A 26,796-nucleotide genomic window follows, 5' to 3' on the forward strand; every position below is an offset into this window, starting at 1 on the left:
ATTAAATACGTTCTTTATGTATCTAAAATGTTGTCATTTGCATTCATTTCTACAGCACAAATCTGAACACTGGTTTTCTTATGTTTTTAGAAAAAAAAAATGTTCCAGCTGTAAATGACATATGAATAAGCCCATCTGTAAAAATAAATAAATAAAATAAAATAAAAATAAAATCTTTAGATTATAGGTACAAATATAGCTCTAAAGTTTGGTGTATTTAGATGTCACAAAAGTGGAGATTTCTAGCTCAAAGATGAGGAAAAAAAAATATTTTAAGAAAACAGCCTTCAAAGACACATCTTGTAAAAATCCAAAATTTCCTTATGAAAACAATTTTCTACTGGCTAAAATGTGAACTAAGAGATATCATCATGAAACTTTCACACACTTAAGATGATTTTCTGGAAGTAGGAAAAAAAAATGTAAAGACGAAGCAGGTCATCGGTACAGCACTTCAAAGCCTTCAGCACTGACAGAAATTCAAAAAAATGTACAACAGAACAGTATTTACAAGACAAATGACAGTTACACACAGGTGGTGGATTGTTTCTCCAACTCAGCCTATTTATTACAAGGCAAAGGTCATAATGTATATGACACAGTATAAATACATGTGATCATTTCCAGCATAGGATTAAAAGGAAAATTGTAGGCACAGAAGTTACCCAGCACATGATTACTTAGAACAAAGGCAGACGAAGGTTAAGCAATGCTAAAGTGACTTTTTGAAGTTCACCTTCAGTGAGCTCAAGATTTTTTTCACGATCTTGCTGTATGACCATTTGATGTTTTATATGTGCTAGAAGACACATCATTGGTGAAATAAGTAGTTTCCGAGCATTTCCACCTTAAAACTGCAGCGTACAAATGACTGTCCTAAAAACATGGATTCAGACTTTCAAGGTTTCATGTGTAACCCATCTATGGAGCCAGTCCTCCTATCATTCTTTTCCCCCAGTTCAAATATATATGGCTGAATTATTCCAATATTACAGTTTGCCATTGTGTAGCACAGAGTACTTTTACAGTGTTTGAGCAGAGTAGTAGGTGAGCCGGTGTGCCCAAGCTGCAGTGAGATGTAGACGCATGCAGGGACTTTGAAAATCTGCACATTCTAAAGGAAGCAACAGTGTAGAGTTACAGCTGAGCTGTTTTAGGATATAAAGAGATTCTTTTTATGGACAAACTTTTAAATATGTAACTTTGATTCACAGAGATTTTGTCGTTTGTTTTTAGTTTTTAGGGGTTTAATTAATCACTGGAGAGGGGCTTTAAAGTTAATATACAATCTGGTGTCATATTTTGTAAAACCCATGATGAAATATCTTCTTGTTAAGCTGTCCATTATTGACAAGGTTGACAATTGACCCCTGTCAGCATTCTGATGTGTTTTTGGAAAACCAAAGAACCATGGACTGCTGTGCATTGCATAGTTGTGGCTCTGAGGTTAAAGCATTATGTTAATATCAAAGGATTTCATAAAAATACAGATATCAAAAGAAACAGATTTCTCAACCTTCCTATGACTTCTCAAAAGTGCTCAAGTTAATCGCTAACATTTTCTGAATGATTTTGTGCAGTGAATGTCAGAGCCCATTTTTCCAGCTCTGCCTTCAGTGCGCTTGCTTCAGGTCTGTCTTCTGGCTTCTCACACAGCATTGACAGAATGATTTGGTTCTGCAAAAAAACACATTGAAAGAAAATATACTGAGATCAGTGTACCAACTTCAATATGCAATATTATCTGTCCTTTTTTGAGTGTGTAAACCTTTGCACCTTAAACTCAGCACTGTCTGGCTAGTGACAGGGTAACTGATCACCAATGAGACACTTCTTCATGTGCTAAGTTCATCAGTTATGAAAATGAGAAGATAAATTATAATATAGATCTACCTCTTGGGGAAACTTCACTGAAAATTCTTCAGGGAGCTTCTGACTTCTGGCATTAGTTAAAACCTAGTATTAGAATGACAAAAAGTTGAAAAACATGTTAGTTTGCATGAAAAAAACAACTAATAACTGCAATGATGGCTATTGCAAATAAATGCAAAATATATGAAGCAAGAGTTTGTTAGTTCTAAAGAGTAAAGATTTTTAATTAGATAAAAATCAAATATGTATTTTGATTTTTATACTGAGCTTTCAATACCTATGGAAAAGGCATCAACCACTGAAAAATTACTTTGTATTTGTAAATAACAGCCATATAAATTGTGGTAACCTTTATACTGTGAGCAAACCTTCAAAAAAATTAAAGCAGACTCTTACATTCAGTACTGACTCACCTTTCCTCTTTCATGTCCAGAAGAGAGCTTCCAAAGGAGTTCAAAATATATTAACCCCATTGCAAATATGTCCACTTTGCGGCCGTATCCTTTGCTCCTCTGTCACAAAACAGCAACACAGCGTCTTACACAACTCATAAATCAGTGAGACAGATTACATTACCAATTGATACTTACAAGGTAAAAGAAAATTGGCCATTTTCACTACTTAGATATTGTAGTTAAATGTGAAAGTTGAGATCTATTGGCTTAAAGCTGTAAAGAGAACATTACACTGAGAGCACCACTGAAACTATAAAACGAATAAAGATGAAGATGGGGAGGGTGGGGGAGAATGGTCACAGTTGTTTTTATCATACATTAGCATATTATTCTGTAGGTGGTTTTAACTTTAACTGTTAAAAATGGAAGCCTTTTCCAAGACATCTAAAATTTAAGTGTATACTTACAGTCATGAACAAAAGTTTCCATACACTTGTAAAGACCATGTGTGTCATTGAAGTTTTGAGTTTTCAATTACTTTTTTAACTCTAAGTTTTCTATGATAGAATTGTGAAAACATGCATCTTTATCAAAAAAAACAAAACAAACAAACAAACAAAACAATTTGGTTATTCCATAGATTTATTATAGGTCTTTTGATATGACATAATTTGCTGGGTCACAAAAATACATACAGCATCTTGAATTATCAGTTTTGGTGATGTAGAAAGCTGTGATAATCACATTGTCATAGTGGCATGGCCTCTTAAATTCTTGTGACTGATTACGATTGACTGCAGCTGCTGATTTCTCTGAGCCAATTTAAATAGGGCCAGTTTGATACACCTACATTTGTGTACGACTGTAAAACAAGAGGGTGAGGATAAGACACATGAACTGTAAATGTGCAACTTTTTTTTTTACTTTTTTTAATCAGAAGTGTACAACAGAATATTAGGGCCACATTAAGAAAAATATTTTTCGACAGACTTCGAGAATAAAGTCGTAATATTATGACAATAAAGTCATAACATTTAAATCAGTTGTTATAGAAGAGGAAAGTTGTTCAAATGAAGGCCGTGGAGCATTTTGTGAAGTTGTCCTTCAGCATCGGTTTCACAAACCAGGAGATACTTCATCTTTTGGTGCATCAGCACCACCTTATCATTTGTATCAGGACTTTGAAAAGAATCACCAAGAAAATGAATCTATTCCAAAGGTTCTTTCTTTGGAATAGATTTCCTCTTCTAAAACAACTGGTTTAAATGTTACAACTTTATTCTCGTAAAATTACAACTTGTTTCCTCGTAATATTACAATTTTCTTCTCTGAAAACTACGACTTCATTCTTGTAATATTACGACTTTTTTCTCGAGGTCTGTGGAAAAAATATTTTTCCTAATGTGGCCCTAATACTAGTATAAGGCCACGTTAGTCGTAGAATAGTCGTAAAAGTGGAACAATTAAGATCTTGTTTTTTTGTGTGTTTTTTTTTTTTAAAACATAGATGATCAAAAGACAGAATTAAAAGTCAATGTCAACATAGATTATCTTACTTGTTCTGGAGCCATGTAAGATTTGGTTCCTGCTTTGCCTGTTCTCTTCATCAGTTTTTCGATGTCATCATCAATTTCCGCAGTGGCCAGACCAAAGTCTCCAATCTTCAGTTTTCCATCTTTTCCAAACATGATGTTGACAGGCTGACCACAGAAAAGCCAAAGCAGCATTTCACACATTATGTAACACCTCATGTGTGGCAAGAAATTATCTGACAAACCCAGAACCTGCACTTTAACCTGATTGGTTCACTTTCCACAACAACAGCAACTAACATACACCATCACAGGTATCAGAGGAGCAGCAGCCTATGCCTGGCTCTTCCTGGGTTTATTTAAAGAATAAAAGGAATGCCAGCAATGTATGTATTTCAATTAAATCACAGTAGGATGCAAAAAAGGAGGAAAAGTTACCAGTACCAATGTGAACTAGCAGTAGATAATATTGGGTCTCACCTTCAGGTCTCTGTGGATGACCTTCTTGGAGTGAATGCACTCAACTCCGCTGACTATTTGCTGTGCTAGAGGTAAACTTTCTGCCCTTCGCTCGGACTCCTGCAGAGTTTTCTCATTCTTCTCTTTTATCCAGTCATGGAGTGTTTTGGTGTCACACAGCTCCATCTTAATATAGAGGTACTTTGGCGATGAATCACTAGAGGACCTAAAAAAAACACATATCACAAATCTGGTAAAATGACATACCCTCACGTTTAATAAATAAATGCAGTAAAGCAAAGACCTAAACAAGTAGATGAGACTTACTGAGAAGTGCTGTAACTGTCACTGTAACTGTTGTCCCACTGGGGTTCTGAATCCTCTATCCAACAATTGTAGTATCTAACGATATTATCATGAGAGATTTCACCTAATGTTGTCACCTCTCGTAGAGCTTTTCTGATCAACACAAACACAGACAAAATGTCTCAGTTAATAAAATGTTCTTACTTATCCTGCTGTGTAAACTGAAAACTTCCAATGCACATTTGACTTACTCTTTATAGTGAACAATCTTTACAGCATAAAACTTGTTCACCAGTTTTTCTCTTGCTGCGTAAACATGCCCAAAGCCTCCTCCACCAAGACATTTTATGGAATCAAATTCTGAAGAAAACCTATATAGAAAAGAAGGTAAAATCAATTACAAGGAGAGAAGTATGAGAGCCATCGTGGAAATGAAAACAAGTCATATTTTTCATACCGTGATTGAGCTGACGTCTCACTTTGTCTGTTTTCTGTGTTGTTGTTTGTAACAACATCCTACAAAAATACATGAGAAGACATGACAAGGATTTGAAAGACTCAATATTGCAAATAAAATCATGTAAACAATTCAAATTAATGGCTAATTAGGCATTATATAATGTAAAGGTGAATGTGTGCGGAGAGAGATTCATCATTTACACCTCCAGTTGTGAACAGAAACTGAAAATATAACAAAAATACACATACAGCCATGACAGGATTTGGTTAAATGTAATTCGGCCATTTTGACCTTAGCTGCATGCTTTTGGTAGACATCTAAAAATTTCTGGCAAGCTTCTTGAAGCATCTTTGACCATTCCTCTTGACTAAATATGACTGTATGACAAAGACTTGTTTCTTCAGCACAGTCTACAGGTTCTTGGTGGGGTTTAAGTCAGGACTTTGGGAAGGCACATTTAAAACTTTGATTCTAACCCTGCCATTGGTTTACCATTTTTGATGTTTGCTCAGGGTCACTGTCTTCTAGATCACCCAATTGCGCCCAAGAACCAACCTTCTGGTTGATGGTTTTAGGTTTTCCTGAAGAATGTGGAGGTAATCCTTCTTCATCATTATTCCAGTTACTTTGTGTAAATCACCAGTCCCACTGGCACAAAAACAGCCCCAAAGCATAATACTACCACTATCATGCTTGACTGTAGGTATGGTGTCCTTGGGGATTAAGGTCCTCACCATCTCTCCTCCAAACATGTTTCTGGTCATTGTGGTCAAATAACTAAATTTTTGTTTAATCTGACCATAGAACTTTCCTCCAGAAGGCCTTTTCTTTATCCATGTGATTCGCAGCAAACATTAGTCATTCTGCTTCTAGAGAAAGGGATTCCTTCTTGAACCAAGAATTTGGTGATTCTTGAGAATCCTGACCAACTGTCTCTCAGCTGCAGGTGATCGTTTATGTTGTGCCAGTGACTCAACTGCACCATGCACATTTTAATTACAAACAATTTTTTGCACAAATGACTTGGGGATCTGTGGCTGTTTGAAATGGCTTCAAGTGACTTCCCTGACTTGTTCAAGTCAATTCATTGCTTCTTTAGATAAGTACTCAGCTCCTCAGACTTTCCACTTGTAGTGCTTGTTCCTGAGTCTAATTAGTGTATGAAACGGGCCCTACTTCACCTGGCTCAGAGAAGTTAGCAGCTGTAACTGTAATCATCAACAAGAAGTTACAAGGTCATGACACTATTTTTGATTAACACAGCTTTCTACCTAACCAAATCCGATCATTCGTATACTTTTAACCCAGAAGATTTTGTCATATTTCCAGAAGACTTGAAATAAATCAATGAAAGAAGTGTGTGTGACAAAGACAAGTGTTTCAGTGATTCCACCATACACAATTCAGAGCTCAAGAAGTCCAGAAACTCAAGACTGCCTTGATATCGATGGTCATTACAAGTGTATGTAATCTTTTGTTCACGACTGCACCTGCACCTCTCTATATTTCTTATCAACATAAATGATTACTTCTTGACTTCATTGTTATCTTTATATACATAGCATGCAGAATATAGATGGTGGAATATTATTTTTGATCAATTTCAGAGTTTTTAAGATAATGAGCAAAACAACAGACCTTGTCCTTGGATCGATGTGATGAATCTGTGAACAATACGGAGTCACTTGTAGATGTTTGCATGCTTTGTGACGATGCTTCAACCGACTCCCTGGGAAAACATAATAAAAGACATGAATATAGCTTTCTCAGTACTAAGTTAAACATTTGGCTTTAATACTAATATTATCAATTGTCTTACAGTGAAGATGGAGTTGACAACATGGTTGGTGGACTGTCAACAGACACAGCTGACTGGAGAGACACCTAAAATCCAATCATAGTCAGTGTGAATTTGGAAAAAACATACTCCCTAACATTTTTTAATTCTGAAAACAAGAACAAGACACTGAGCAACTCTTTGCAACTTTTGACCTTACAAATGGAAATTAAAAAAACAGAGACCTGAGTCTTATGAGTGTTCGATGAGTCTGTCAATGCTACTGGTTCACTTGTGGTTCTTTGCAGGATTTGTGACGATGGCTTTGACTCCCTTGGAATTACAAAGAGAAATGTTAGTACAGTACTATTTGTGTCAAACTGTATCATCTGCTCCATAATACTCTACTGTTTGCTTACAGATTAGATGTTGGTGACGACATCGTTGGTGTACTGTCTTCCGACATGGTTGACCTGAGGGACACCTAAAATGAGCAAAATATGTGACATTATTAATTAGCTGGTGTTGAGATTTTCTGTGACTACTGTTGCTCTTAGACTTGTTCAGAATTCACTTTGTTGTTGTTTGGGATTCAAAATTCCAAAAAGTTCTGTAAAATGCTTTCAGACTTGGAAATTTTTGTATTTTCACCCTCAACATCATCTATATATATCTCAAAACAAGTATGGCAAACCAAGCTTCCACTTTTGACATGTAAAATGGCGATGTGGACTCATTCATAGGATGACAAAAACTGCTGTACTTTGAGGTTTATATATTGGCAATAGTTGCTTCTATCTTGACTTATTTTAATATTTAACAACATATGAGGTCTGTTTTGCCTCAGCGAATGATCCCATAGCCGAACTTACTTTCAGGGTCCCACACAACAAATAAAAAATGCCTGAATAAAATCAACTACGGCAACATTGTTATCTGAAATGAAACGGATTGATGTTTTAAATTAGGAACTTTCTAAAAACAAGAAAGTACAACACACAGAGGTCCAGAGGTCCCCTGAGCAATAAATCGGAGGGCTGACTACGACCATTGAAAATTTCTGCAGCTCTGCTAAAGTGTGATAAAATTTATTTTTTAAGAATGAATGTTGATCAATAAATGCAAATCTAATAAAGAGACACACTAAAGCTATATAAACACACTAAACAGAATGAAAGTATAAATACCTTGCTGTCCCAGTCTGACTGATCCTGAAGAGCAGCCCAGGCCAGTTGAGCTGCCTTTTGTCTGGCTTCAATGATGCTTGTTCCCTTCCCTTCAGGGTAATCCTTATTGTTGATCACCAATTTGTAGGTAAATCTGTGGAAACAGGGATGAAATATTAGAATCTGAAGCAACTTTTATATGCTTTGATATTCATCAAAACCTCAAAATGTGTGCCTTTCGCTTAAATTCAAGTTACAAATTTTATTCATACTTACTGAGGGTTATGTGGAGGACCAGACCTTTCCACTTCAATATAATTAAAGGTTCGCTTTGTCCTTTGACAGTAGTGGTCAACAATTCCAATGAAATTTGTCCGTTTTTGGTCTTTGACACCCAAACTCTGACATGCGAGCCTGGCTGCTTCCTCCTTAGCTTCCTTCTTTGAGACCCCATAGCAAGTTGGATACGTCTTACCACCAACTCTGAAGGCACAGCTTTTTCTGTAACATCATAAAAGACTTCATTAGTTTTAGAACAAAACATAATAAATATGATTTCCAAATCAGTGTTGAAGCTTACCTAAACGTCATAAGACATATTGACTCCAGAGGTTTTATGGTGAGCTTCTCCCTCTGACAATACTCAGTGAGCAAGCTTACATATTTGGCATCAGATATACTTGTCTGAAGAAGCTGCTGTGGTAGATTTTCAGCAGCGTTTTCTGTCTGAAACAAAAAAAACAGTAACATCACTTACAACATGAACTAGTCTTTCACTCTTAACATAACAGATAATCCAACACGTGTTTGTACAGGAGGTGATAATCTTACTGAGTCAAATGGAGCTTGTGCCATCTTCCATGAATGTCCCAGAGTATTTGTGTTTGGATTCCTTCTTAGTCTTCACCCCACTGCAGACAGAGTTTACCATTCAGGACTGCTCTTGTGCTAAATCTGATGAGAAATTTTCAAAGCTTTGGTTATACAGGCAACTTGACTTGTGCTGAAATTGGTGGTGGATACAATAAAACATGTAGCTACAATCAACACCAAGGGAACCTATCAGCAACCTTATTTTAAGAATTTAATAGTTTGATTTTGGAGGAATGTATGGATTCCTGATAGCATACTGTAAATGTCGCAGATGATGGATGTGACACTAAATGCACCTTTGGGGTACTTATTACTCAGTATTTTTCCTCCACCACACCTACCTGTAGATGAGAAATTCATTCATTTCTAATTCTGCAGACCTCCTTGTGTGACAGTTTTGTTGTTGTCCCATGTTGTACTGCTCCATCACATGCTTTAAATATCATATACATTGTATATTGAGATGAAGCTTGCCTTTAAATAATTATATGGCAATTCAGAGGGTAATATCTGTCAGAAAAAGTGCAGTCAGATTACCAAGATGATCTTAATAATTTGCTTCTTCATCAGCACACCTTACTGTCATGACATGTGACTCTATAGTCCAGTTTTTGAGAGTGACCTAAGAAGTTATACATTTTGTAACCTTTTCTTTTTGTGCTGTGGTGGTATTAAGCACTTTATAGATACAGTGGTCCTGAAATGTATTCATACCCTCCCATTAAAAAAGGGAAAAAAACAGCTGTCACTGAAATAAGTTATTTTGACCCACTGCTCATCAGCAAAGTGCTTCAATTTGTCCGGGACAGTTTTTGTTTGTCTGTTTTTTTTAATTATTTTTTCAACCACAATTCAAGAGCAATGTCTTATTTCACTAAATTATAATTTAGCAAATTTTTATTTATTATTACTTTTTTGAGTTTCTAGTTATTTGAGTGACTATTGTGAATTTTGCCTTTTCTTTAATGGAAGGATATGAATAAATTAGAGGACGACTGTAGAAATTTGTACAACTCAATTGTATTTTTATGACAAGAGCTCTTCTTATAGCAGCTCTGACCGTTGCTAATATTTCAACTGCTTTCTTCCCACTGAGTGAAATAAGTACAACTAAGGCAGAATAAGCTAAAAATCAGCTACGTGTAGATCCAAGCTTATGTGCCAAAATCTTTTTTCAACTCACCTTCTGTCGTGGTGGAGGCCTTTACAACCAGGTCCCTCATATTTCAGCTCCCAGCATGTATCCCTCCATAAACGACGAAGCAGTGAAAAGTTCCATTTAAAAAAGCGCTGCGACAACAAAGGGCAAACCTTCGAGTACAAAACGTTTATGTCTTTTCTGCTTTCATGATATCCACGTCTCCGCAGGCAGCTACATGCAGCCGCCTTTCTCGACTTTAAGTTTCGATATCTGCTTGTGAACGTCATTTCCACGCCTTCAGCACTCAGGACAAATGTGGACACGGAAGTAGGAAATCTGAGTGTAACGCCAGAGACTGGGCCCAGGACGGGACTCGAATCCGAGACCTTTGAGCTAAGAGGCGACAGCGTTAACCACTGCGACATTTAACTGATGCATTCACGCACTAGTAGATGTATTAAATGTTAGTAAGATACCACACATATGCAAGTACTTGCACCCAATTAAGAAAAATAATCCCCTTAGTTATTTATAAGGAATTTACATCACTGAGATGTGTGAAGCACTTTGATGTCAAAGATCCTCCCTGATACTAACATAGCAAGAGGAATAAATCTGTGCAGGAGCAAAAATATATATATATATTTTTTGCCTAAAACGTCCCTCTGTTTTAAAAGGATAGTCCAACAAAGTCAAGAGTCATCAGTTTTTACTGCATGTTAAGTGTTTTATAGTCCCCATCCCAGTACAGAGAAAACACATGAATGCATTAAAATGATTTACTCATATAGATCTGCAAGGTGGAACAGTGGTTAGCACTGTTGCATCGCAGCAAGAAGGTCACCGGTTCACATCCCAGTGAGGACACCTGGGATCTTTCTGCGTGGAGTTTGTCCCGTGCAGCATGGGTTCTCTCCGGGTTCTCCAGCTTCCTCCCACAGTCCAAAAACATGTTGAGGTTAATTGGTGATTCTAAATTGTCCGTAGGTGTGAATGTGACTGTGCTTGGTTGTCTGTCTGTAAGTGTAGCCCTGTGATAGACTGGTTACCTGTCCAGGGTGTCCCCTGCCTTCGCCCTAAGTCAGCTGGGATAGGCTCCAGCCCCCCCCCACGACCCTAGGGAGGATTAAGCGGTGTATAGAAAATGGATGGAAAGATAAATAAAAAAAATGATACAGTATGATATTGCACATGAGGTAGATATGTTGCACATAGCATGGGGTATATTGCATGTGAGAAAAACTGGGTATACTGCAGTCATTTTGTGACACTGAGAAAAATATGTTTATTGTTTTGCACAAGACTGCATCACTTTTAATACATATATACACTCTTTTCCAGGTTTCAGCATGTAGAGTACACAAGCAAAGTCTTCAAACTCTCTTTCATTGACTTGCGCCAGGTCTGTCTTCTTCTTCTGCTTTACACACAGCATTGACCTGGTTCTGCAATGACATGGTTCTGCAATGACATGGTTCTGCAATGACACATAACAAAAGAAGATCACAACACATCTCTTTCTCTTAATTTGAGCAGACTGATTTCAGGTTGTTTACATTTGCCTATTGGGTCAATGTACTCGTGGATCTCGAATGAATAGAACATTGTGAAAAAGCGGAATTTTAAAAATGCTTTTCCATCACATTTGTCGCATCAGGTCATCCCCTGAGAGAGCCCTTTTATTTCATGTTTCTGTTTTACCTCTCTGGATCAGGCTCTTCTCTTATCAGAGTTTATCGACACTAAATGTTTCCTCTGGTTCTTCCCTCCTCTTCACGGCCTCTGTAGCTCGTGGATCTGCTTGGTTTTGAAGAACTTTTAAGTCAAAATGTGAACAGTGATGCAATGTAACTGAGAACAGATTTGAAGGTAATCCTGCAGAGTAAAATGCAAATACATACAAAAAATGCCAAGGTAGAGAAATGTTGGGGATAAACAGTTGTCAAGACGCTGACATTCATGACTTAAACAACAGGGAAGCAATTCAGTGAGTCAATCAAAAATATAATAAAAAATCTCCTCAACTGTCAGGATCTGTTGCAAAGTCATAAGTCAGTGTCACTGACTCACCAGACCAGGTTAGTGTGTTGAGCTTGGTCTCTATTTTCCTATGTACCCTCAGACTGAACTGCCAAATGACATTTTTTGGGGGGTTTTTTTGTGTTTTGTTTTTTAAAAAGCACTTTCAAATGTTGAATCATTGTCATAATCTTTTAAAGTGCATTAAAAGTGGTTAAAAACAATAAAAACAAACAAAAACTGAAGCAAACACCTGGACATGTCCTGATCCAGATCTAGAAGATAGCTGAAGAGCAGCAGCTTTTGTAATTCTACCTTCAAATGTACACATAACCTTGCTGATTTAATCATGTTTGTGTGTAAAAGTTAAACGTGGGGAAAATAAATTGTGAAAATGAAAGACAATTTTGTTCAATAATGAACGTTTTATTATCTTGTTCCTTCTACTATCCTTCTATAAAAGGCTAGGCTTATTAAAAATAAAAAAGTTCAAATACTACAACTTTGGGGCTCCATATATTTCTGAAAGAGGTGATGGAAACGTACATGGAAAAAGAGTGAACAATGAAAACAAACAAACTGACAGTATTGATTATTTATTTAGCCTCATAGCAACAGTTCTTAGAGGCATCTGTTAAAGGAGCGACTATAAAATGACTGCAGACCTTTATTCAGTCTTTTTTTTGCATTTGGACATTGCAGACTTTTGCAAAACCCTGAATACTTGAAAGCTAAACTCTTTGGAGATTTAAACACTGGAAAGCATCTAAAAAAAAAAACTCCCTTGCTGAAGAATGACCTCTGTGGATTACTAAAGACAAAAACACACAGTTAGCATGACGGTGAGGGAATAAATTCATACTTTTCATTAGTTGACCTCCATCTATACTTTAAAACCACTTACAAAACTGAGAGTAAACTGTTGAGTTTGTTAAGAAAGTGAATGTTTGATGGCCTGTTTAAAAAACATAGTTTGGGTGATACTAACGTTTTCTTGGTGTTAGTCTGAGTTTTACTGTCTGAAAAGTCCCGGTACAAGTGAGGAGTGTGATAACAGCAATGTAGTAACTTGGGTTAAAGGTATCACTTGGTTGAAATTGACGTTAACGTTTTAGAAACAAGTGGCAGGGCCATTTAAATACACGAAAGAAAGATTTTCATTAACCAGGGAGAAAGTTTCAGAAACAAGATGGAAGCAGGAACATTTTTCATACAATGATAAAAAAACAAATAAATATTTTTTGGTAACCATGGATAAAGTTTTAGAAATAAGCTAGTGGCAGGGGGAAAAAATAAAAAAAGAAATCTGCTATGTTTAAATGTTTGTTTTCTTCTTCTGCAGAAGTCTGGTGGTTTAACACATGCAGCAGTTCTCAGGTGGACACACAAGCAGCCAAATGTAATGTTAGCTGCTGCAAAAGCCATCGTTTCTTGGTTCTGTTTTGATCAGCAGCTTCTTTGTTGCAGTCATTTGTAAAATTCTACACACTGCACCACCACGTGAGTGGCATCGACTTACTCCCGTCATCCTTCAAGTGCATTTGGAGGTGAGATCTTTGATTAACTCAGTCAGCCTGCAGTTTTGCTAACAGTTTCAACTATGCTTTGGTATTATAAATAAATGTGATGAAAAGAATGCACTTCTTGTGTAACACCTGGATGCAGGTGGCAGGTGTAGTCAGAGGTGGTCATGGCTCAAGTTATAGATGCCACAATTAAGGAAAAGTCTACCAAGCACATGCTCCCTCTCTAACTTTAAAATAAATAAAGTTTGACGTACTAGATGCACTACATGAGCACAAAATTAATTAGCTATGGTAGCAAGGGTGTGCATGCCCTGCTAACAAACTGTCAGACAGAAATATATAAACAGAAAGTTGTCACAATCATCACAACACAAAGTGCTGCAGAGATCCTAAAAAGGAGAATCCACTGACAGTGACCCCCAATGCAGCAACACGAAACTGTAAAAAAATAAAATCAGGATGAATGTTAATCCAATAAAGTGACACAATAAAGCTATACTAACACACTAAACAGAATGAAAATCTAAATACCTTGCTGTTCAAGTCTGACTGTCCTTTGAAGCCTTTTGTCTGTCTTCAACGATGCTCCTTCCCTTCCCTTCCCCTCAGGGTAATCCTTATTGTTGATCACCTATCTGTAGGTAAATCTGTGGAAACATGGACAAAATATTGGAATCTGAATCAACTTTTACACGATTTAATATTCATCAAACCTATGCAAAGTCCCCTTTCGCTCAAATTCAGGTTACAAAAGTCCAGTCATACTTACTGAGGGTGATGTGGAGGACCAGAACTTTCCACTTCAATGAAACTAAGGGTTCGCTTTGTTTTTTGACAGTAGTGGTCAACAATTCCAAAGAAATTTGTCTGTCTCCGAAAACAAAAAACATAAACATCACTTACAATGTAAACTAGCCTTTCACTCGTAACATAACAGATAGTCTGGAGCTTTTGCCATCTTCAACAAGTATTTGTATTTTCTGTTTTGTTCGGCTTCCGTCTAAGTCTTCACCCCACTGCAGACAAGAGTTTACCATTCAGGACTGCTCTTGTACTAAATCTGGTGGGAAATTTTCAAAGCTTTGGTTATATAGAGGAGGCTGCAAGGTGGCTCGGTGGTTTGCACTGTTGTCACACAGCTAGAAGGTTGCTGGTTCGTGTCCTGGTGAGGACACCCAGGATCTTTCTGCATGGAGTTTGAATGTTCTCCCCGTGCAGCGTGGGTTCTCTCCGGGTTCCCCGGCTTCCTCCCACAAGGTCCAAAAACATGTTGAGGTTAATTGGTGATTCTAAATTGTCCGTAGGTGTGAATGTGAGTGTGCTTGGTTGTCTGTCTCTAAGTGTAGCCCCGTGATAGACTGGCGACCTGTCCAGGGTGTCCCCTGCCTTCTAACTGATGTCTAAACAGTCATCAGTTTTTAATGAATGCAAAGACTACTGAACTTAGTGCCTTCATGCCTCCCCACAACAGAAACACACACACACAAATACGATAAAGAAATTTACTCATATGGCTGTTAAAAATCATATTTCAGCCATCTTGTGCAAGACTGTACAACTTTTAACACATATAAACAATCTTTTCCAGATTAAAATAAATTATTTGTAGTAGTAGACAGTACCTGAGGCAATGGTACACATTTTAGTGAATGTTTGATTCTCTTATTATAAAATGAAGTCCATGAACCCTTTTCCACCACATAAACATGACTAATGGTGTCATATTAGACAATGAAAATGCAGTTGTTAAAAAAACTACGTTCGGCATTCAGAACATCCACATATATTACAGAAGGTGACACTGAACAAATAGTCATACTTGTGATGACTAATGTGCAGAAATAGTCAGACAGTTCTAATCTGTCGATGCATATGTTTTATGGTGTAAAGTGCATGAGCGCAATCTTCAAACTCTTTCTTTAGTTGACTCGCTTCGGGTCGGTCTTCTGGCTTCAAGCACAGCATTGACTTTATAATTTGGTTCTGCAATGACACATAAAAGAACATCTTAAGAGCTCTGGATCAGAAAGTGCTGCCACCATTTGTAAAACCTCCGCTTCCTACATTCAGGCTTCACATGGAAAACTAGCCTTATGAAATTCAGATTGCCCCTTTCTTATAAAATTATCCAAAAGTTCTGCTTAATCTTTTGTACTCGCATATGAGGTGTGTCAGAAAAGTTCCAGGACTGGTGTCACAAAAGATATATTTCAAACCCAAACTACAAACTACGAATTTTCCCCTTCAGATGATCAACCAGCACATCAACAAAGAGATCCTACGGCGTTTGCTTTGTTCAGTGTGTGAGAAGAGGCGAGACAAGTCGTGGCTGCTTCACCATAACAACACGCCTGCTCACAATGCCCTGAGCATCCGACAGTTCCTGGCTGAGAAGAACATCGCCATGCTGGAGCAACCTCCCTACTCACCCCACCTGGCTCTGTGGGATGTTTTCCTCTTCCCCAAGCTCAAGTGGACGACATCAAGCTGGCTGTGACGACAGAGCTACGGAGGATCCTGGAAGAATCCTTCCAGAAGTGAATGGCGACGTGGCAGAGAAGGCTGGGGAAGTGCGTTAGACTCCAGGGGGATTACTTTGAAGGGGAAAACTTGTAGTTTGGATTTGAAATATATCTTTTGTGACACAAGTCCTGAAATTTTTCTGACACACCTCATACATACAAAGCAACAATCCTGTTGTGGCTCTTAACACTTTGAGGAGTAACTGTTGGAGCAACGCTTGTACCTCAGTCTCACGTCTTCCATGTTGTGGAGTATTAAAGCAAAGGCCAACCTGAAGCTAATACTGTTTAATGTTGAGTAAAAGCGAAAAAAATATCGATGTACCTCTTGCGGAAAATTGGGCAAAAATCCATGAGGAAGTTTCTGGTTTCTGGCATCTTCCCAAATCTGGCATTTCATGCAATGGAAAAAGATTTAAAAAAAACATGTCAGTGGTTGTACAAAAACTGAGAAAGTGTCCATGTTCTAAACTGTAATTTAAGAAACAAAATTAAAACAATTCTTAACATATCAAGTCACTGACAAGTGCAGCCACATTTATTTATTTTTTTTGTCTTTGACAAACTCACCGCTTTCCTGTCAGGGCCAGCAGGGAGGTTCCAAAGAAGTTCGAAATATATCAGTCCCAAAGCAAATATGTCTACTTTTCGGTCATATGTGCTCCTGCTTTTCTGTCATGAAACAACAACAGAATATTTAGTGCTGTGAAACCTGCGATGCTTGCGTTCTCTTCTCTTATCTATCACAAAAAATTCACAGAGCCTAAGTTACATTTCTCATTGTTTCTTCACTATTCCTGACAGCCAAAAACTGTATGTGCAAATTGTGATATTCTGCCAGTGTGCATGCTGTGACTCAGTTACCGACCGCAGTAACAGACTGATGCCAACTGATTAATCTGGTAGAGGAGAGCAAAGAATAAAACCCAGTAAAGAAAGATGAAACACTTCTCAGAGAGGCCCAAGAATTAGGCAGCTGGACTCAACACGTAGGAGGTCAGACACCTGAAGGGAGCTCAGAGTAGAATTGTTGCTCCTTCTAATCAAAGGGAGTCTGTTTAAATAGTTTTGGCATCTGACAGGAGCGCCTTTTCGAGATCTTTTCACCCCAGTCGACTGGTGGAAAACCCAGAGGTTCTAAATCATGGAAATTATCTGTCTGGTAGAGATGGGGGGCTTTTCTGGGGGGAGGGACATCTGGACTACTTTGCTTTCTCTTTACCATCAAAATTACTAGCAACTGGAGTGGGGAGTCTGCAGCAAGAGCAGTAGCACCAGCACAGGCAATGCAATGACAAGGTCTTCATTTCAAATTGCAACCTGGTTGTTCCATCTTAAGTCATTACATTTTTATAATTATTTCTGATTCTGTCGTTTTGTGTTTCATTAGGAATAAACTTGTCCTTCAAGACCAATGTGACAAGCTGGATTCTGTGCAGAAAGTTTAGGTCTGAGAACATTTTCATTTACAGTCACTGTTCCATAGTTTACAAAGTGGGGTCTGTTCAGAAATATATATTTTCTTAGTCATATTTGGAGAACCATTTTGAAAATCCAGAACTCTGTATCTAGCAATATTTTTGTTTTTGTGGTACAACTTGTCATACCTGCTTAATCAGTTATGACATTTTCATGTTTGTGATTTCCTATTAAAAATATTCCATATGTTTTGTTTTGTAATATTGTGACATGCAACTACACACGGTTCAGAAAATAATTTTATATTTAAATGAGTTTGTGCATCTCTGGCAATCAGAAGGAAAGAGGCAAAACCAGCTAAATAGCACCGAGAGTGCTGAAGTCAGTCCCTCACTAAGAAATATTTGATGAGAAACTACAATTAATATCAGTTTATATCACTCACCTGCTCAGGAGCCATGTAAGATGGTGTTCCCTTGTACTCTGTTCTCTCCATCAGGTTCTCAGCATCATCATCAGTCTCAGTAGTGACCAAACCAAAGTCTCCGATCTTCACTTCTCCATCCTGACCAAACATGATGTTTGCAGGCTGACCATTTAAAAAAAAAAATGAAACAATGAAACAAATAAACACCTAGCTCTTTAAGTAATACACAGCAGTCAACAAGAATCTTTTCCACTCCGGCTCACCTTCAGGTCTCTGTGGATGAGCCTCTTAGAGTGAAAGTACTCGACTCCGCTGACTATTTGCTGAGCGATGGCCAGACTTTCCTCCCTTCTTTTGAAGTCTCGCAGAGATTTTTTCGCATTCTGAGTATTCCTCTCATCTATCCACACTCGCAACGTTCTGGTGTCACATAACTCCATCTGAATATAGAGATACTTGGCAGATGAATCACTGGAAGACCTTGAAATGTAAGAAAGGACAAATGAAGGAATTACGCACCTCCATTATAAATAATGTGTAAAGTTAATAGTAGAGCAAAGAGCCTGAAGCCCTCTGGGGACTTGGCCACCACTTTCATTGTACTGGTGCCATGTGCCAATAAAAGACTATAAAGTACTGTACGATATAAAGAAGTAAATGATAGGATATTTTCAGCACAGCCTGGGTTATCTAAATGTGAATGCTGCTGTAGATTTTAGTTTTATAATATAGAATGTTTGCAAACTACACATACACGCAAACATGTAGGTATGTTTGGTTTCCTGCAACTTTTAAAGCCAAAGACAACAACCAAACGTATCAAGTGAATGCTTTTCAAGTAGCTCACAACTAAATTGATGAGACTTACAACGAAGTGCTGCAACTGTCGCCTGTACTGTCCCACTGGTATTCTGAATCCTCCATCCAACATGTGTAGTATCGAACGATGTTGCTGTGGTGAAGGTCCGATAGCGTCCCGACCTCCCGCAGAGCTTTTCTGATCAAAAGGAGTACAAAAAAAATGTCTGTTAATCCAATTTCAAATGCATTTTTGTGCTGCATCTGTTAATTTTTTGTGATCACCACATTTGAAAAAAAAGTACATCAAGCACCAGTAAAATAACAGTATCTCCATCAAGAATTAGAACTCTTCAACTTTAACTAGAGTCAACTATCACGCTACAGTGGTCTTAGTGTTCCCTTGCTGTCACCTCGACACCAAAAACTCCCAAATTCTCAGCATTATTAATAATGAATAATAGTACATTATTCAAGAGCAGCATAAAATAGAAGCATGTCATGATCATAGTTGTTAACAGCACATCACATTGGATGAAGGATCTATGCACATATTGGGGCATAAAGTACAGATTGGACAAAATAAGTTTCATCAGGTGTTTTTTGTTGGTTTTTTTCCAATAGAGCGAGCCGAGCCCTGAGGTGAAGCGTGTCGGTCTTCTGATTCGTTGAGACAAGAACAGATGACTGTTTGCTTGAACAGCAATAATGCATTTACCCTTGCAGCAAATAGTGCAAATAACTCTCTAATGTTTCATAACTAGCTCCTTACTGGAGTACAATGACAATATTGCCTTGCTTTTTTATTGTCTTCTCCACTGACCATCAACTTATGATAAACTTTTGCATACAGTTCTAAACTAAGTCTATTATCATGATGCTATGTAGCTACCAAATGCACATTTAGTGTCCCCTTTTACCATATTCTTACCTGGAAACATTGAAAAGTCAGACAAAAGCAATATTTTCAAACAACATCTGATTAAAAACTGCTGCCATATCAACCTGCAAAAACTACTGTGGTCAGCTACAAGTTAGAAGCTGCTTTTATCTGAAATCAAGAAACCACTATTCCAAAAAAGATGAGACAGTGAAGGGTGAACTGAATTGTTCACTCCAGTGCAGCACATTCATTGCTGTTTTGTTGTTGTTGTCATCTAAAAATATTATACAATGCATATTAATAAAATGAAACAAAATTGAAAATTTGACTTACTCTTTGCAGCGGACGATTTTTATTGCAAAGTATTTGTCCAGCAGTTTTTGTTTTGCCTTAAAAACACGACCAAAGGCACCTTTGCCAATGCGCTCTATGGAGTCAAATTCTGACATAAACCTGCTGGGATTAACACAAGCAACGTTAAAAACATAAAATTGTCTTTCCAATTTTACGCATAATGTATTAAAAACATTCTCACAATGTCGCCCAGTGTTTTTCATACCTTGAAATGACTGTTTTACTTGAATTTTTCTCACTGGAACTTTTTTCTTTGTGCTTTTCTTTACCATCAGAGATCTTCATATCCTAAAAAATAAAAATACATTGATCACGTGGAGATTAATCAGGTATACAAAAACCAACCATGTGCATTAAAATGACTAAGCAGCTTTTCTGTACCTCTTTTCTCCTTCTGGAAGAAATTTGGAAGTTTGCTGCAATTCTTGTAAGACAAGAAAAGTGATGATCAGCAATAATGTCAGGGGAAATATTACAAGAAATGGGTTCACAACAGACATCAGTATCGACTTACTTTCTTTTGGACTTGAAATCAGGATTTTTATCCTGAAGTTAAGATGGGGAGTAAGAGAATATAGTTAGTCAAACTATAAATGTTTGTTACATACATACATATATACAATTTGTTTTTGTTTTTTAGAGATGTCTTTTGCATAAAATGGCCTGTTCTTGGACTGCATTTACTGGCAAATAGCAGTTGTTTGAGTTCTACACCACTTCTAGATGACTTTCCTCACAGCAGAAAGATGTATTTCAAATAATCTGGAGAACATTTTAAATCCTTTGCCATACACATTTGCATCAGTGTTTTCTAAATGGCTGATGGAGCACTTGAGATCTTGACCTGGTGACACAGCACACTAGAATAGCAAAGAGAACAACAGACCGTCAATGTCAGAGACCTAAACCGGACAGATTCCACCTGTTACTCTCTGAGGAGGACCTGATCTTTGGCAACTAATCTGGAAAACCTGACTTGAGTTTTCTGGATTCAATAGTTTGATGCATGTGATGACTTTTTTCGTGTGACTAATTCGTTGTAGTTTGTTCACAGCTGTTAATAAAGTCAATATTTCCTTATGATGTAGCTGTTTTTTCACATGACTGTATATGTACAGCTCACAACAAGTAAAAAGATTTTTAATAACAGAAAAAAAGCATCAATTGACACTGATTAAGTTGAGCACACTAAAGTGGAGTGGGACCTACTGTAGATAAATTCTAACAGCTTATCACAGCTGTTCAAAAGACAGCAAACTGTTCAGACTTAACCATATACAGCTTTGGAATATTTTTTAAGATCACCACCTATCGTGAAATCTTCATAACAGGTGATGATTTAGTTTGAACTTTATCAAATTGGTTAAATAATTACAGCATCTTCTAAAAGACAAAGATAATTGTATTGTAAACCAATACATGCAATAAATTAGGTTTAAAAAAAAACAAAAAACACAATATATTCAAACTGTAAAATCCTCTAAATTCCCACTAGATGGTTGAAAACCTTTTGTTTTTGAGTCACCATTACTTTGTGTGTAAGCTGTATATGTAAGGTCAAAAGATATTTCAAATGAAGCTGTCACTCAACAATGCCTTAAAGAAGGGAACTGCAAGATGACGAGAGGAAAGTGATGCCGGTGCCTAATGAAGAGAGTCGCCACTAATCAGCAAAACGCTTGGAATCAGCAAAACGAATGTGCATTTCAACTGTAAGAAAAACCTGCAGCATTACTCCACCAGGAAACGGTGGTAATAACGGTCTAACAGTTACTTCCAAAGCTGTAAGAAGAGTGGAGGTTACAAACAACAGACCTTATCTTTGGAAGGGTTCGATGGACTGATGACAATCGCTGAGTCACTTGTAGATGTCGGCATGTTTTCTGATTTCGCATCAAGGGATTGCCTTTAAAAAAAAAAAAAAATACAGTGAGAGATATTATTGAAATATGCTCAACATTAAAATGTACTATCTGTTGTGCTACTCATTGAGTGCCTCACAGTGGACTTGGTGCTGTGGGCAGCCTGGATGGTGCAACATCATCAGACACAGGTGACCAGGATGTTACCTAAAAAGCACAAAGTGTTTGTTACATACTGATCCTCTCATGTGCAATAATAATAATTAGCACAACATTAATGTGGCAGTTTCTTAAGATGAGACATGTCTTTTGTCTTTACTGGATAGTCGGAGTGAAGACGGACACAAAATGTTGGGAGGGAAAGCAGGACACCTTCACCAGTTGGTCATCAGATCGCCCAAAGATGAACTATTTTCATGTTTTATTATGTAAAACCACAAAGAACCTCCCCGAGCATTCTGATACTACCACTGTATAACTGCAGACAGATTGTTTTTTTAATAGTGTTTGTAGTTTTGATCATTTAATCATTTGGACCCTCCTCTTGCCTGGTGGTGCGGCGATAAAGTGACAAAGTGCAAGAATACCTTTAACCATGTTTCCAGTCATTGAGTAAGACAGAACAGGAGGGTCAGTGTTTTAATATTTTCAAAAATATGAATAAATGAGAAAAGCAAGTTTCAACAACATTTGTGTAACTTTTATGACATTATTCTCAAAATATTTTGATTTTGCGTGGTCGACCCAGAATAGTACATTTTGCCATGGAATATTTTTTGGCATTGTTTTTGTTGATCTATTTTCAACAAGAAAACAAAACTAAATAAGAAGGTATATTTCATGAATAGAACTATTATGAAATGTGTAGCATTTTTAATCAGCAGACAGAGGAGAAAGTGAAATGTTCAAGAGGTATAAATGAACAAATGACCTATCTATAGAAGTTTTCACTGCTGCCCAAAATATTTCTTGTAACTTCATCCATCCATCCATTATCTATACACCGCTTTATCCTCACAAGGGGGGGCTGGAGCCTATCCCAGTTGACTTAGGGCGAAGGCAGGGGACACCCTGGACAGGTCGCCAGTCTGTCGCAGGCCACACTTAGAGACAGACAACCAAGCACACTCACATTCACACCTACGGACAATTTAGAATCACCAATTAACCTCAACATGTTTTTGGACTGTGTGGGAGGAAGCCGGAGAACCCGGAGAGAACCCACGCTGCACGGGGAGAACATGCAAACTCCACGCAGAAAGATTCCGGTGACGCGAACTGACAACCTTCTTGCTGCGAGGCAACAGTGCTACCAACTGCGCCACCTTGCAGCCCTCTTGTAACTTCAGTGATATAAATAACATCCTTCATGTTGCGTTTAGAAGGAGTAAGTTGCACGATTCATTTCAACAATCCATCACTGTACTTGTGCTTTCCAGGCGTGTTTTCAATGAGTGAATCGTCCTCTGAAAAAGTTGCTGCTGTGTAGGTGAGAGAACATGTAGCTGCAGTCATGCTGGTGATCAGTGAGCAGGACAGACAGAGGGAGAGATTGGTTCTGTTTGAACAAACAGAGTTTGGAAATGATAACATTAACTGAATTTAGACAGTCTGTTGCATCACTACAGGGAGATGCACAATGAGCCTTTTGTATTAATTGATAATGACACCTGTGACCATGGCAACACAAAGATGTCACAGCCTAAAATGCTTAGAAGACATAAACACTTAAAAGTCAAGACCAAAATGTCAATGACGACAACTAGGGTTAGGTTTCTTTTCGTTTTTGTCAACTAAAACTAACAAAAATCAAATTATTACAATTCTACAAAAATGAATACACATTTTTGTATACATTAATAGATCAATATCCAAAATTAACACTGATCCAGGAAAAATAAAAACACTGGATGGATATGTTTTACAGTGAGGGATTTAAAAAAAAGACTGTGATAGATATGTTTTTTTGGAGATAACGTCATGGTTGCGCACAGGTAAGCTATTTCCTTAAAAACAGCAGAAACTCTTAAATACCTTGTTGTCCCAGTCTGACTGTTCCTGAAGAGCACACCAGGCCAGCTGGGCTGCATTTTGTTTGGCCTCCTTGATAGTCTTACCCTCACCAACAGGGTATTCCTTGTTGTTGATCACCAATTTGTAGAAAAATCTGTGTTGTGGGAGGAAATACCATCAGATTTTCTCTCTTATCTTTCAAGAGCAACCACACAGTGTCTGCAGGCTACAGAGGTTCAGTCATACTCACTGAGGACTATGTGAAGGACCACATCTTTGAATGAGGATGTAATCCGGAGTGGACCTTGTTTTCTGACAGTAGAGGTTGATGATTCCTATGAAATTTGTTTCCATAATACTGTTGTCTTCTGGTTTTACACTCAAGCTCTTTGTCCTTTCACTGTAACACAAAAACAAGCCACATTCTGATTAGAAACTTTAATAACCAATTCAAAGATGAAAAATAAAACAATGTGTCATCACTGTTTGTGCTCACCAAATGTCATCGTCATTATGACTCCCTTTTTCCGTTTGTGGACTTGATACAACATTGTTTTTTACATCTACAGTCTTAAAAACAGAACAGTATGACTACATTATTCATTCACTCATTGGAGCACTGCTTGTGTGACATTTGAAACATATACTTGAACATTCTTGGCCAAACTGACACTGACAAGCATTTTGGTTCCTCCATTCCTTCCCTCTTCATTTCTTTAGGACAAACTTGTGTGTGTCACGACTTACCTCGGTAGTGCTACTGCCATATTTGTCATCATATACCAGCTTAGCTGCTTCCTCCTTAGCTTCTTTCTTTGTTTTCCCAGAGGCAGTTGGATACTCCTTATCACCCACCACAAACCTACAATAGCTGTTACCACAAAGAGCTATTTAAAATACATTTGTCATCGTGGACACACAACTATAAATGAAACTGGATGCAATGTAGAGACTTACTAAAGTGTATTTAGTTGTCCGAGTCTGGTTGTCTCCACAGGGTTTATATTCAGTCTGTTCTTCTGACCGTATTCATTGAGCCAACATATGTAGTTGATGCTACTGATGCTTGTCTGATGACCTGGTGTGGTAGAAGCTTCAGCTGCCTGTTCTGTCTGTCAAGAGGTCATCAAACTTACAGTATATCAACACAAAAATGTATACATACAGTGATTAACTAAATTGATGTCACAATCTTACAGAATCAGATGCTTCCTCCAATAAGCCTCTCAAGGTATTTTTTGCTGCGTTCTGTTTGGCTTCCTTCTTGTTCTTGCCCACACCACCAGGATAGGCCTTATCATTCAGGATAGCTCTGAGGGTAAATCTGCAAAGTAATGAGAAGACCTTTGTTAATGAGACAAGAACTTGTTGTGATGGTGGTTGTTGAAACACAGAACATGAACCAGAACCCTTTATTGACATCATAGTGACGGATCCCTGAAGGCCCTCATCTGGAAACTAAAGATGCTGGAATGCAAGTATACGGGCAGGACATCTATCAGTCTAGATACTTTTGGACTGAAACAACTGTCCTTTCATTGTTTTGTTTTTTTTGTGCCTGACCGGATCATAAAACAGGCTGCACAGTGGCTCAGGTTAGCACCATTGCCTCACAGTTAGAAGGTTGCCGGTTCGTGTCCCGGTGAGGACACCTGGGATCTTTCTGCGTGGAGTTTGCATGTTTTCCCCGTGCAGCGTGTGTTCTCTCCGGGTTCTCCAGCTTCCTCCCACAGTCCAGAAACATGTTGAGGTTAGCTGGTGATTCTAAATTGTCTGTAGGTGTGAATGTGCTTGGTTGTCTGTCTCTAAGTATAGCCCTGCAATAGGCTGGTGACCGCCCTAAGTCAGCTGGGATAGACTCCAGCTCCCCCGCGATCCTAGATTATGGATGGATGGATCATAAAACAAGAAGACAGGCCTACTTTTTTCCTGAGTTGACACTGGGCTAGCTCAGGCACAGTTAAACTGTAGAGGCATCTCAAGAGCCACTAAGAGAAATATTAGACTACTTTTGGAAATTGGACATCAGTCTTTGTCATTATGGACTGTTGGGAGCAGGCTGATGAGGGAAAAATGAGTCAAATCAATTTGAAGATGAGCCTGAAATATAAGAAAATGTGAAAAAGCTTGAAAAGGTATGAAATCTGTCTGATTGCACTGTGCATTGCTGCTGAAACGGTTTTCGTGTCACTACTACAGCTTATCACGTTTCACCAGCATGCCACATCACCCAATATGCCATTGCTTTTCCCCCCACAGAGAAGAATAAATTATTTCTCAGTGTCATTTTGAAAGTTTGCACTAAAAAGCACCGCAGGATCAAAATATCTGGTACACTGAATGGCCTAAACCAGCATGTGGAGTACACTTTTATCCACCAACTTACGTCAACATGTAACTATTTGGGACATCAGCGCTAAAACACTATTCGAGCAAAAACGGATTTATCCTGCTAAAGACCAATATGTCTTCAAGTGCTGCAGGACTTGGCAGGTCGCAGATCCACCAGTAATTATGTTCAACTTACGTTTTTATGTGGTCAGGTCCAGTACACCCGACGTCTTCGTATCTCAGCTCCCAACGTTTCCTCTGGGCAAACTCGTTCAGTTTAGCGACGTAGTTTTCCGACTCCATCATGAAAACTCAAACTCAGCAGTCGGACAGCCAACCTAAATGACATAAGGCATCAGAACAAAGTGTACATCTCATAATAAATACATGTTTTCTGTGTTAACTGTATTTTTACGTCTAAGTTTCGTTTTCTCTGTAAACGTCACGGTGCATTCACATAATGTCGGAAATGCCAAACACTGTGTTGTACAATAAAGTTATCAGTTTAAAAAAAATGTCTAAAATATTCAAACTGTTCTAGCAAACATAAACCCAAGAAGCTCTAACCGTAAGGTGGGACAAGCTAGCTGTTAGCTGTTAGCTATCAGCTCTGTCAGTAATTACTTCAATGGATATTTGTATTTTAACAAACGTCTGAATC

At 37.9% G+C, this 26,796-nt stretch overlaps 1 protein-coding gene and 1 long non-coding RNA gene across 4 annotated transcripts; both read right to left on the reverse strand.

The window, feature by feature from the left end:
• Positions 1–536: 536 nt before the first annotated feature.
• On the reverse strand, positions 537–26,578 carry LOC103376475 (uncharacterized). The gene is made up of 34 exons (XM_008306855.1): positions 26,332–26,578; positions 25,002–25,128; positions 24,762–24,916; positions 24,552–24,675; positions 24,301–24,374; positions 24,055–24,204; positions 23,826–23,958; positions 21,931–21,998; positions 21,745–21,835; positions 20,444–20,475; positions 20,311–20,353; positions 20,135–20,217; positions 19,909–20,031; positions 18,763–18,891; positions 18,158–18,374; positions 17,913–18,056; positions 16,619–16,720; positions 16,374–16,436; positions 15,375–15,509; positions 8,548–8,693; positions 8,244–8,468; positions 7,989–8,121; positions 7,221–7,285; positions 7,047–7,134; positions 6,844–6,908; positions 6,663–6,753; positions 5,022–5,080; positions 4,816–4,935; positions 4,586–4,717; positions 4,280–4,484; positions 3,824–3,967; positions 2,286–2,384; positions 1,894–1,956; positions 537–1,677 (listed from the first exon to the last, which is right to left on the reverse strand). Exons 1-34 carry the CDS (start codon positions 26,439–26,441, stop codon positions 1,546–1,548), a joined length of 3,870 nt encoding a protein of 1,289 aa, XP_008305077.1. The 5' UTR covers positions 26,442–26,578; the 3' UTR covers positions 537–1,545.
• On the reverse strand, positions 11,242–14,639 carry LOC103373438 (uncharacterized). Of its 3 annotated transcripts, none has more exons than XR_521075.1 (3): positions 14,296–14,639; positions 14,058–14,173; positions 11,242–11,442 (listed from the first exon to the last, which is right to left on the reverse strand). It is a non-coding gene; the product is annotated as an uncharacterized LOC103373438 (long non-coding RNA). The 3 variants fall into 3 exon arrangements; XR_521062.1 differs by having other exon boundaries at positions 11,242–11,458; XR_521072.1 differs by lacking the exon at positions 11,242–11,442 and adding an exon at positions 13,892–13,964.
• Positions 26,579–26,796: the final 218 nt, after the last annotated feature.

Source organism: Stegastes partitus, unplaced genomic scaffold, assembly GCF_000690725.1.
Source record: "Stegastes partitus isolate 25-593 unplaced genomic scaffold, Stegastes_partitus-1.0.2 Scaffold1, whole genome shotgun sequence".
In the NCBI taxonomy this organism is placed as follows: domain Eukaryota; kingdom Metazoa; phylum Chordata; class Actinopteri; family Pomacentridae; genus Stegastes; species Stegastes partitus.